We start from the raw sequence: 13193 nt of genomic DNA, 5'->3' as shown, positions 1-13193 counted from the left end.
GGGAGCAAAAGAGAAATGACTCAGAGTAACTGAGAGAGGAGGTGACAAGTTGCTACGGGGATCACACCAAAACTAGAAGCTGTGTTTTTAACGGGGAGTTTGATCTTAAAGAAGGTAACCGAAACTCAAATGTAACAAGTCCTCTGGTTGTGAAATATGAAGGTATCAATGTTGACGTGTCAAAGTGATGGCTGGATATTTTAATGTTGTAAACTGTGAAGTTATTTGAGCAGAAAAACTTGGGTTTTTTTTCTTACTGATGGTTACACTTCATGTGCCTGTTTACAGTGTATTAAAGGTTAAGATAAATGTTAAGATACGCAAGTAAGCCTATTGGGTGAAACATCACGGCCCACTTCTCTCTGCTTTACTTTGTGTGTCTGTGTATGTAAAGAGATGTCCTGGTTGTGTGATTGGCTGTGGGGCGCTAAAGCGTTTTGTTCATATTTTTCTTTCGCAGAAATTATTACTTGTGTCTAAGTTGTTTGATGCTCACTGACTTACATCATTGAAATTGACAGCATCTCCTGTGATCTGAGGCACTGCAGCTTTTTCTACCATCTGAATCCCCTGGTCCAGAAGAAAACACATTTCAGGAGGATGGATTACGCCATGAAGTCACTCAGTCTGCTCTCGCCATCATCTCTCTCCAAGTAAGAGCTCCCTGTGTCTCTGTGGCTACACTGATGGAATAATTAGAACAAAGGTGAATATGAAGCAGGAAAGAGGTTGCCAGCGCTGCTATTGGGTATCTGATCTTTTTTGTTGAAAAAAGATAAGATAAAGAGAAAGATTTGCTGTGTCATGCTGTTACGGTTACTGTATTTAACGTATTCAAGAGGAATGTATCACTGTCCAATCAGTATGCAGGGTGTGAATATGTGTGTGTGTGTCCATCCGGCAGGTGTGTGACAGCCAGTGTGACGGCGAGCGCCTCCATGACCCAGCAGCTGCTGTCGGGTGGGTCACCTCGTCCCAGGCCGTTCCGGGTCTCCAGCTCTGACCGCAGCGTGAGGAAGGGCCTCATGGCGGACGGGCTACAAGATCTCATCGACAAGGTGAGGGAGGAGGTGGACGGGGAGGGGGGCAGAGACGAGGGTTAAAGTAGGTGATGAGGCTACTTTATATCATTAGTGGACATTGGTAATAGACAGAGACTAAGAGGAACTTGAGGAAGGGGTGAGTAGCTAGTGAGGATTAAGGAGATGTCGTTGGTTCTCTAGTTCTATCATACATTGAAGGCACGTAACAGTGTGACTCAGAGACGGATGAGGGAATGGATGAATGAGGCATGCAGATGAGTCAGAGCCTTTTGAAGGGAAGCGAAATAAGCGGATGTTTTTTATAGTAGGCTTGTGTGCTGGAGTATGCGCTCAACGTCATTCGCAAACTGACTCAGCTGTTTGTGTTCCCTATCTGTGACACTTATTTTTGAAAAGCTCTCATGAGCCATGTTGAGTTCCTTTTAATGAGACCTTTTGGGAACATCTCAACAAAGCCAAGCAGACCCAGCTGTGCTTCCTGCCTGCTGGGGTATCCCGACCCACACCAGAGAGAAGTCAGGGTTCAGTTCCCATTGACTGGAGATGACTTTAGATCCCCTTTGAGCTAATGGACACCAAGCCCCTCCCCCCCAGGCTATGGACGCTCTACATGTGTCCTGTGTCGGTACCCTGGTGCTTGATGAGGACGGGACTGGGGTGGACGTGGAGGAGTTCTTCCAGACCCTGCCTGACAACGCTACCCTCATGCTCCTGGAGAAGGGCCAGAAGTGGACTCCTCCGCAGGTTGGTGGTGCCTCATACACATGACCTCTGTGACCTGGCTCATCACGACGCCCCCCAGCAGGTGGCGCCATTCGTCAGCATCACCTGGGTAAATTAGTGCTGAGAGAGTCCACATTAGGTTCTGTGGGTTTATTATCAGTAGTACAGTAGTAGTGCCCATGGTACTTCACTGCTGTGATGACAATATGAAATGGCTGACAACTAGTATAATATAATATAATATATAATATGATAAATGAATATGGATGCTACCTGCACAACTAGGAATAGAAATACAGGTGCCATAAACAAGAATTACCAGTATTCTTTTGAATCAGGTAAAAGCATTTTCATTCAGACTGATTATTTCTTTTAATGTCTGCAATAGCCCAAAAGCAACAAATGACCTAACTCTCTCAATCAGATTACGTTTGAATGGTGTTCATCCGAAAGTTACTTTCCATATTAATTTAATTGTGCGTTATGATCTGCTCCCACCTGGATGCCACTGCTGGTCATGTACTTGTGCTCCTCTCGTGCTGAGCCTGCCTCATTAACATGGCGCCATTTCCTCTCCCCTGCCGCTTGCTTGACGTTTAAGATGCATTAATCTCTATTCTAATGCTCTCTTCGTTCTTTCCGGATGACTGAACCTGCGTTGGTGTGTGCGTGCGTGCGTGTGTGTGTGTGTGTGTGTGCGTGTGTGTGTGTGTGTGTGCGTGCGCACGTCTTGTTAGTTTTGCAATCATTCATTTTGACAGCCAATATTGTTTACCCACACCACTCACACACATCCCACTTGATTTGAATTAAACTGAACAATTAATTAAGGGACATTTTGATTCCGGTCAACTGGGACAGTTAAAGTCCTTATTAAGCCTGGAAATAGGTTTGACCATAGTTATACTAGTTGTGAGTGAAGGCAGAAGCATGCTTCTCAGCCGTACTTCTTTTCTGGTCTGTTTCCCTGCATGCAGAGCATGCTTCCCGGAGTGCACCACAGTGATCGCAGACTCCAGCACAGGAAAGATGTGGCTCGACTGACCTTTGACCTGTACAAGAACAACCCAAAGGATTTCATAGGCTGTGTGAACATGAAGGCCACACTATATGGCGTGTACACTGTATCCTACAACCTACGCTGCAACGCTGCCAAGAATATGCTGAAGTGAGTGAGAAATGGAGTGTGCGTGTGTGCGTGTGTGTGTGTGTGTGTGTGTGTGTGTGTGTGTGTGTGTGTGTGTGTGTGTGTGTGTGTGTGTGTGTGTGTGTGTGTGCGCGCGCGTGTGTGTGTGTTTGGGTATGTGGGTGAGTAACCCGGGTGAATATGCATGTGTGATTATGGGAGGAAAGGTAAGAATTAGATGATCTGGGATGACATTGGATTGATTTGTTGATAATAATTTGGGTGTTTTGTGTCATTCATGCTGAGAGCTACTGGGCTCCAGCCGTAGTTCAGCGCTCGTCAGGCAGGATTAGTGCTGAATCAACAAATACAGTAACAGCTTCCTCGTATCATAGGATTTCTGCTCACATTGTGTTGTGCAAAGAGTCATGAAATGGAGATTTAGAGCTCTATCAAAAATGAGAGATTATTAATATAGGATACTGTCGTGTCTATGTTGCTTCCATCTGGCTGACTCTGTCTGTCTATTTCTCCCTGTCTGTCATTTCTGTTGGAACCACTGTGTATTTTCTCTGACTACTGAATGTGCTCACTGTGTATGTCAGTAAGGCTGCCACTGAATCTCTTGGTCAATCCCTCTGTCTGTCTGTCTGTCTGTCTGTCTGTCTGTCTGTCTGTCTGTCTGTCTGTCTGTCTGTCTGTCTGTCTGTCTGTCTGTCTGTCTGTCTCTGTCTGTCTACACATAATGCATGCATTGTCTGTCCAACCGTCTGCTGTCCAGGTATCTCCGTGTGTGTGACTGCCTGTGTGTGTCCAGGTATCTCCGTGTGTGTGTGTGACTGCCTGTGTGTGTCCAGGTATCTCCGTGTGTGTGTGTGTGACTGCCTGTGTGCGTCCAGGTATCTCCGTGTGTGTGTGACTGCCTGTTTGTCCAGGTATCTCCGTGTGTGTGTGATTACCTGTGTTTATCCAGGTATCTCCGTGTGTGTCTGACTGCCTGTGTGTGTCCAGGTATCTCCGTGTGTGTCTGACTGCCTGTGTGTGTCCGCGGCACTGACAGGGAGATCCTGAGGTGGATCCTGTTCTCCATGCAGGCCACGGGCCACGTCCTCCTCGGCTCCTCCTGCTACATCGAGCAGCTGCTGGACGAGGACGAGCGGGCGGAGACGGGGCTGGCGCTGCCGCGGAGCAGCAAGGTGGGCCAGCTGCAGAGCGTCCTGCTGGGCAAGGTTGGCCTCTGACGCCGGCCGGGAGCCAGTCACACGGTGACGGAGGAGGGACCGTCTCTTTCACGGACACGCCGGAGGTCGAGCGGCGGTGGCAGGTCGCCGCCACGGCAGCGTTGCGTCGCTTGAATGTTGCCATGGATACTGTAGCATGTGGCATATGCCTTTTAATGACGTCGTACCTCTCTGTTGGCTTGTGGAAGACAGGAGATACTTATTGTTTGTATACCTTGCTACAGTCATTTATCTAACTTTGTTACATGTGTGAATTCACTACTCTACTGCTATGCCTGCTGCTGGTCTGTACGAATGCTAGGATACTTTATAATGCACTTTTCTTTTTCGTCTTATTTACAAGCAGAAATAAATAATTTAATAATGACAATCTGAACATTCATAGTTCACATTTGATCAAAATCTATAAGCAGAGAATTAGAAATGTGTGTACAGACTTCACGCCACACAACAACCTACAGCCATGTGCTGTGGAAGGTTCTCTGTGGTTACAGGTGCCTTTGGTGGTGACATACTGTACCTGCCTGACACATGGGCAGTGTGATTGGCTCAAGGTCTGGTGCTCTCACAGGCCTTTAATAGTGGTCTGTGGTACCGCCCTGCCAGTTGCAGTCTGAGAGGGCCAGGGAAGGACCAGCAGCTGTAAGGGGGTAAAGTGGGGAGGGTGACGGAAATGAGCCATTACTCTGAGAGGATGGGGGTGATTTTGGCAGTAGCACCGGTGGGTCCATCCCTCTAGTCATTTCAAGGAAAAACTGCAGCAAAATGGGTGTCATTTACTAGAATACATTTACCTGGGTGTCATTTACTTGAATACATTGTTAAAACATTGTAGAGTAGCCTAGTCAGTAGAATAAGCTCTCAGGAGACACGCTGTACACACATCCTTGATCAGTCTTACTGTACGGCATGACGTTAATCCTCGTCCACTGCAGATATATCTGAAATAATTTCTAAGCCTTATCTTTCTTATGCTGGAGTTTGTGATCACGGTGGGAGGGATGTTCTGCATGCAGGAAAACCAGAAACAAGTATGGTTCTTCTTGAGGGGATTTTAAAATGACCTAAAACTTCACTTGAAAATGTTTGGACTTACAGGGAATGAGGCACGACATCCCCATTGGTTCCTGCATGGTGAATGCAAGAACTTTATTGGACAGGAGGAGATCCGCTCGTTCTTCTAGGTCCACTAGAACGACTCTCCGAACATGTGGTCGTCTGATCACACGCACACGCACAACAAAGTGCTTAGGGATTTTCATGGAAAACGCTCGCGGTTGTTTGTCGAAGCAGAAGCCAATCCGCATGCAAGACAGCTCGACCACCGTTGCGAACTTCGTTTAAACTAAGAAGTAGCCAAATCTTTTTTGTTCACAGATTAAAATGTGCAGCAAGATGGTATTCCAGTTTCCCACAACAAACGAACTGTCCTCTAAATAATGTATCTGAATCTGCCGGACGGCTGCACTGGAACATAGACAGGTAGGTAAATTGCGCACTTATGACGGAACCAGCAGGGTACTTTTGCTTGAATATCAAGTGACAACAGTCAAACATGTCTGTTTTCACATTCCATCTCTGTGTTAATCTGATCATTAATTGCAAACTACGTGGCTACAGTGGTGCCGTGCATTAGATTATGCAAAAAACGTGTTGTGGCTTTTAGCCTTTCTAGCGATGCCCACTTAGAATTGGGTCAAGACTCGTTGAAAGTTTAAGAAGGTTGTGGACAACTACTATTTATATAAAAATAAATATAGGCTACTATTTACAATTCAGGTGAGGTTATGTGGCGCGTTTTTGTTGTCTTTTTGCCGTTATGCCAGTTTGGTAAGTAGGAAATTGTTTTGGCCGACAGTAGGCTATGCTATAGTTTTGATTACTATAAGTATATGCCTTGGATTGAAACCCTCAGGCTTTATTGTGGGAGTAGAGATTTGACACGGTTAAATTGTGTAAAAATGAAGCTGTGTATTTCTTCCACTCCTATATGGGAACTCCCCCTCTGTAACAGTCCTCTGGGGTCTCATTAGGAAAACATTTCCCTTTATGCATATCATTGATACATCAAGTGGTGTGTGCATATGAGTCTATGCAGTATGAGAGATAGATAGTAAGATTCTATTTGCCCACGTCTAAAGAAAAATCACTTGGCTACAGTAAACTCCATTGAGCATCAGGTAGAAATGGGTCTCATCTGACAGACCCAGACCCATATGTCTTGCACATTGTGCAATATGCATATTTCTTTCCACTCCTATTCATCTAATATATGAACATTTGAACTGTAATTTTCCATGGTTGGGATTTCACTAAAAAGGTGCTGAGACACTAGTTAAGAGTAGGTTACCTCACGCAAGTCCAACAGTTTATCAATTAAGGCAAGTGAGAGATAGACTACAAAAGGAGAGACAGATTTGAGAGAGGGTGGGAGGAGGATACAGTTAGAAGTGTATTAAATGAAAGAGAGAGGGGCAGGTGATACCAACGCAGACAGGAGGTGGATACAAACCGAATGAAGGGAGACATTGAGAAGAGGAGAGTGCAAGAGATGAGTAAGGTGGATTCAGAACTTGTTATAGGATCTTGATAAAAGGAAGTGAGTTTGATCTCTCTTCTGCTCCCTTTGTACTTGCATGCTGCTGTGTCGTGCTTTGATTGTGACCGCAAGTCATCCTGTTGACAGGTGCACAGAGACACATTCATTATGGCAGAGGATGCAGCCAGCAGGCCAATTGGATTAATCGTCTTCTAATTGCCTCCTCCGGTAGATAATGTAACCTCATCATTTAAGCCAAGTGGCACTCTGTCTGTCCAACATCCCTCATCTCTCCCTCACGTGCGCACACACACACACACACACACACACACACACACACACAGTACGGTACATGTATCTCTGTCTAGCTATTTGGCCTGTCTTCCCCTTTTCCTTTCAGACTCCATAAGCTCAGTTTTCTTTCCCTCTGTCAGTTTTTCCTATTTCAGGTCCACATTGCAGAAAAAGCCCAACAATAAATTATTCAAGAAACAGGACAAAACACATGCTCCCGGTGGATGGATGCTGGTACAGTATCTCTCAAGGTCACACAACATAGGTCCACATACTGTATGACCACTCTCCTGTAAGAGCAATGTTTGCCTGGAAAATATTCTGATAGATTAGTCTCCTCATCCTCATCATACATGAGCCACCCCAGACAGTGATGAAAAGTTCTGTGTTATTTTGTTTCCTCCGAGCTCAAATTAAACTCAAGCAGTACAATTGATGAACCCAGTTTCAAGTATTTACTCTCCTCATTGTACCGAGGAGTACAAGGAGTTCCAGACAGTGAAGGAAATGTCAGTGCCCATTTGTTCCCTCCTGGTTAACATTGAACTCAAGCAGTAATCAATGTACCCAGTTTCAAGTATCTATGAAGCTTTTACTTCCTCCTTATCTTTGTTGTGCCTATTCACCATCCTCCTTTTCTCCTGGTCTCACTTGCTTGCCTTGTATTTGCTCTTTCTTTCCCAAATAGAGCCGTATTTCTAACTGTTTCTTACCACCGTTGCAGAATGAGCAAACATATTTATGACCTGGAAAGAAATGATAATTGGATTTCTGCAAATAATGAACGGATGGGTCTGAAGCGTAGTATTAGGAGCTGTAAATTTCCAGACAGATGGTCAATAAGCCAATGGAAGTAAAGCACAACCCGGACCCTCCACTCACATTTTTGCAATATCGTTATGGTGACGGTCAGAGCACTTCAGGGTGAGATAATTCACATTTCTAACCTTGGTGTTAATGTATTGAGAATATGGCTGTGTGGTTATCTACATTTGCTTGTGTGTGCATCACGGCACTATGTATAGAAGATCAGCTGGGGCCTGTGTTTTGGTTTTGTTCATATGACATTTTGTCCGTCAGGGAAGGCATGGCCACGGATATGGCCAGTAAGCTCAAATAAGGGTCTTCTGCTGTCTCTGTGGGGTGCCTACTCTAATAACCCTCTCACCCCCATGAGTCTTTATGGTTATGGAAATAGAGGCGTTCTGCAGACCTGGGTTGAAATCATATATGAAATGAGTCTGTCTGGAGTGTCAGATCGGTGTGGCATATTTGGAAACAGCCCATTTGGTTCCAATGTACCAGACGAGAGCACAGTACCTGCACTGTCATGCATCAGGACGTATTGCATTAGGATGACATCACCTATTGTAAGACATCGTGCCGGTCCGTTAGACCCATTCTGATTTGCTGTTTTTATTCAACACATTGTGTTTTGATTCTTCATGTCTGAAAGCTGTCTTTATTGATGTTGAGTCCTGTGCACTCTGTTTTGTAAACATGATTTCCATTGTCAGTGTGATCAGACGGAATACGGCATTGTTTATTTTGTCGTCATGATGGGCCTTTGTTGATGGCGAGTGATTTAGGAAGTGATTGACTAGTAGGGCAGATGACAGTGCCAGAGGTTTTTTAAAGAGATGCCGCCTGCCACATCCTCCACATCTCCTAGTCTTTCAACCCAGCCTTAAATCGCTCCACCCACTATTGTTATTCTGCACAAAAATAGAATTATGAATTCTAGAGAGAATGTCGAAAAATTCACGAAGGGTTGCCAGACTACCTTACTTTGTACCCAGAACATGGTCTTTTCTTTTATCTATTCTTTACCTCAGATCTAATATTCTCTTATTCACCAGCAACGTCAACTCCAGACTCCCTCCGCTCCCTTCCATCCACTCCCATCTTCATGCGTTTTTTTATCTTTAGTCATATGTTACATCAGACTGTCACAAAGGAATAGCATGAATCTGCTCCACTGCCATTCATGTTTTGTATGTTATGCGGGGTGCATAACATACAAAACATGAATGGCAGTGGAGCAGATTCATGTGCACCGTTGGAAGTGTGAACATAACTAAAATGATTGGTGGGATGATAATTGGTGTTCAGCTCATTCCAATGTTTTTGATCTGATGGTGTTGTTTTTGCATTTCGAGATGAAAAAGAATTCAATGACACCCTTTGAACAGCACACAGGAAACGACTTCATCTCTCTTCATCCCCCATCTATCTCCATGTCTACCTTTTGGCCGGGTCAAGCTTTCCTCTCTCCAAAAAGAGAAAGACCACCTACCTGTAGTGTCCCTTCAGAATGATGAACCTCAGGCCCAGCCTGTGTGTGGTGTGTGGGGCAGAACAGGACAGAGTGGAGGTGGTGTGTCTGAAACCGCAGAATAAGCAGAAAGTGATTCATGGCCATTCGCACCACCTTACCGTGAGAGATGGATTCACACAGTTCCAGGAACTGACTGGTTTCAGACACAATGGCTCAGCTGCTTGCACAGCACTTCCACTCACATCCTGCTGTAAATGGTAAATGGACTGCACTTATATAGCGCTTTTCCACTTTAGCGGCACTCATAGTGCTTTACAATGGCCTCTCATTTACCCATTCACACACCAATGGCGGTAATTAAATGGGAAATTAAGTGAAATAAAAACCGAAGGGGCTCTAACAGAAATGCAATAGGAAGTGAAGGTGCTATAACAGATGTCTTATCAGTCTTATTAAAGTTCCAATACTGAAAACTGCTGAAGTACTGTAGTTATAAGAGAGAAAACTGATCTACGTTTTGTTTACTAGTGTATGGCCATCTTGAACTTGAGTTATCAGTGACAGTCATGTGAATGGTACGTCAGCTAGGCTACTGTACACTGTACTGTAGCCTACTCATAGACAGATCATGGAAAAAATGGGCCCCTGGGCCTGGATGTGTAGAGCCCTCCCCCCCACCACCAATTCCCCACACCCTCCTACATTCACCTGCATCTCAACATGATTTACAGCACAGGGACACTCAAAACCAACAGAACAACAACTAGAAATACATTCACCTGTATTTAAACAACACAGGATTTACAGCACAGGAAGGTCACACTCAATTGAAGCGAACAGCTATTAACATAATACACCGCTCAGTCTCAACCAAAAAACAAATGATTGTACTACGGTGTCATGTAGCATCCGCAGGATATCTAGACACTAAGTTAATCATAAAATATTCTCATGCAACGTGTTTTCTCCTGGCTCTGATTCGTGCAAAATCATCCACATATCATTGAAGTCCAGGGATTTGGTCAGTTCACTCTCAATTGCCATGAGAGAAAAAGCCTTTAGCTGGCTCTGCGTCATCTTAGTCCTCAATTCATTTGTAATCATTGGACAGTACAAAGATTGACCACTCTCCTTCACAATTAGTGACATAATCCAAAAATGTAGTTCTAACAAATCCTTGTGATCCTAACGAGCTGCATTGTTTTTCGCTAGTTCCCTGCCAACTGTCTCCGGACTCTGGGCAAATTATACTTAACAAAGTATTATTTCTGAGACATCGCCTCAACGCCTGACGTTAGTTTTAGCCTCAGTTATTTCTAGTGTAGCTAAAATGGTATGTTCAAAGGTCGCTAAAAGAAAAGTGAACAGTGATAATAGGTAATTCAAACATGAAAAGAAAAATATGGCTTCATCCTCCCCTCCCTCCAACGAACACCTAACCGATGTGCTTAAAATGCCAATAAACAGTATAATGTGAAGTGGCAATTTTAAATGCCACTATGAAACAAAACCCCCACAGCTTCACCAGTCGTTGCGGCAAACCCTCTCCTGACCGTTTCAGTGTCAGATCCCCTTTAACAAGTAGAACTTCCACACATCTGCAGCATGAAAGGTGCATCGGAGAACCAATGGTCAACTTCAGTAGAGAGAAAGAACTCCCGCACTTCTTCACTTGAAGTCAGTTATAAAGCATATTTCAGTTGTATGACCTTCATCAGGTTGTCTTTTCCTGCATGAAATACTTTAGGGAAGAAGAGGCAATTGGCAACCGAGGGGTGTAACCACTACAACACACTATCACAGACAAACAATATCTCAATATTAGAGAGAGGCCATTGCAAGGCAATCTCAACACACCTTGGAGACACACGCCATTATTCTCTGAAATTCAATGCATATCAAATAAGAGTGGGAGATCATGCTGATGTTCCCAGTGAACAACAGAATGTAGATCTGCTGTATGAAGGATGTGAATTTATTATAAACAAGTGCACAGTGCCCGTGGAGCCATCGCGATTGTTCTATCTATCCATTTATCCATCAGTCTATCTATCCATTTATCCATCAGTCTATCTAAAACAGACATTTTGGCTCCTGAGCCAAAGTCCAATTGAATGGAGGCAAAAGGACGTGCCCAGGCGGCTCTGTGGCGCCCACCTTGGGTCGGAGCCGGCAGAGGGTGGTTCGGTGCACTCCGGGCTCTCCTCCCACATACCCCAGTTCCAAACCTGAGTCTCTAGCGCCCCCACATGGGGAGCTGGCTTTGTTCAAAGTTTTGGTTCTATGCACATGCACGTTTGTGCGGTACATGTTTAGGTATTGCTGCATTTGCTAAGTTGAGAGCTTTCTGCCAGTCCAAACCGCGTGTCTCCGTGTGTGACCTTCCCAGGTGGAGATAAGGCCATTTCAATCTTGCTGCACCCTCTAGTGGCTAGTTGGTGCATGTGAACACTGGTCCGGTCGCCAGTTCTTTTCTGCCATTATAGTAAAATTATAGTAAAGATATATAGTAAGATTGTTCAAAAAGCTTTCACATCCCTATTGAAGAATCTAGGGAGAAATGTCTATAACATCTACAGAGTCTTACTGATATGTATTTGATTTAATATGTTTGTTTGTTTTCACGTGAACACTGTGTAGTCGATAGAGTGAGGGAGACAGCTGATGCTGCTGTGGCCGTTGGGGGAAATGGGTGTCAAGAGGTCACACTTAGGCCACAGGGGGGGGCTCTCCTCTGGGGTATCAACTGCACATCTCTATGGGACACACAACCCAGACTGACAACCAATGGTGATTAAGACATCATGTTAGGGTGACAGACGACACATCTGTTTGGTCACTCCTCCATCAATCTAACTTCACTAGGCCCTAAACGGGCAGGCCTAGGCGTGGGGGGTGGGCCGAGAGAGCACTATTTAACGTCTCAACCAAACCTTGAGACTTCGATTTGGAAACGGTAGGCAACTCGGCCAGACAGATTCGCTGCTCCCAGCAGGCAGACACGCTGATGACACCATGCGGGGAGGCCTTGACTGTCTAAGGCCTTGACTTCGCGCCACAGCCGCAGCCATTAGAGAAGCAGGGAGAGAGTGAGAAACTAGGGAAACATCCGAGTGTTCCATGCGATTGTATCTTTGTACAATAAATCTATCATCTGTCGCCGCTTCCAATCCCGTGTTGGGGTGATTTAATCAATAACTATCACAACAAGAAGGCTATTAACATCGTGGTTCATAATTAGATGGTACTGCAACTTTTATTAAGGCTTACAAAAAAATTATCGACAGAAGTAGGATATGCACATCATGGAAAAACTTCAAAAAACTGGTGCTGGACTAGAGTATATCCAAGTAAAAGAAGATGATGTCCGCACACAGTATAAGGACATCATCTTCTTTTACTTACAAAAATATTACACAACGCAGAGCAACAGAAGAAAATACCTCAAAAGCCAACACTATGTCCACCTCCAATTCTCCTCTCACAGCCTTTATGATTAAATCAGTCTCCCCATGCCTCCAGTATCCCATCCCTAACAATATCTCCAGACTCTTTAAATTCTTACACACTCTTGTTAAAGATGTCTAACAGTACTCATTATGTAGTCAGTGGAGTGTTGGAAGAGTTGGAAGACGACCTGGTGACTCTACAAGCGTCGGACTGCCTGCCTGTTCATTGCATGCAACATCTTTTGTGATGATGTCTGAATGATACCATTGCCATGATGGAGGAAGTGGTTATGCACAGTTACCTGGAGATCTGGGAGTCCCCAGTGAGCCACCTCCATTTGCAGAGGACCTAATTAGGAAGTTTGCTTCAAAGGCCTTCATGCACCTGGGTTTCACACTTGCTAGATTACCTAGGGGCTGAGAGAGAGAGAGAGAGAGAGAGAGAGAGAGAGAGAAACGGGCCACATATTCTCTGGTACGTTCTCAGGACTGCAGTGGCG

General features: G+C 44.8%; 1 protein-coding gene across 1 annotated transcript; it reads left to right on the top strand.

Annotated features, from left to right (window-relative positions):
* On the top strand, positions 1-4304 carry cidec (cell death inducing DFFA like effector c). Its single transcript, XM_084441095.1, has 6 exons — positions 1-114; positions 522-653; positions 905-1058; positions 1638-1787; positions 2744-2934; positions 3953-4304. The coding sequence occupies exons 2-6, from the start codon at positions 601-603 to the stop codon at positions 4131-4133; spliced, it is 729 nt and encodes a 242-aa protein (XP_084297221.1). The 5' UTR covers positions 1-114; positions 522-600; the 3' UTR covers positions 4134-4304.
* The last annotated feature ends 8889 nt before the right edge of the window (positions 4305-13193 follow it).

The sequence above is a fragment of the Borostomias antarcticus genome, assembly GCF_949987555.1.
Source record: "Borostomias antarcticus genome assembly, chromosome: 7".
Lineage (NCBI taxonomy): Eukaryota > Metazoa > Chordata > Actinopteri > Stomiiformes > Stomiidae > Borostomias > Borostomias antarcticus.
Note: the sequence above shows the minus strand (reverse complement) of the source record. Positions and strands in the feature narration are given on the sequence as shown.

Bases quoted from the DNA above. Each gene is read 5' to 3' on its own strand.
- cidec (XM_084441095.1), top strand. From the start codon at position 601: ATGGATTACGCCATGAAGTCACTCAGTCTGCTCTCGCCATCATCTCTC. The intron at 1,788-2,743 runs GTTGGTGGTGCC...CCCTGCATGCAG, and splicing joins AGAAGTGGACTCCTCCGCAG to AGCATGCTTCCCGGAGTGCA. The intron at 2,935-3,952 runs GTGAGTGAGAAA...CGGCACTGACAG, and splicing joins GCTGCCAAGAATATGCTGAA to GGAGATCCTGAGGTGGATCC.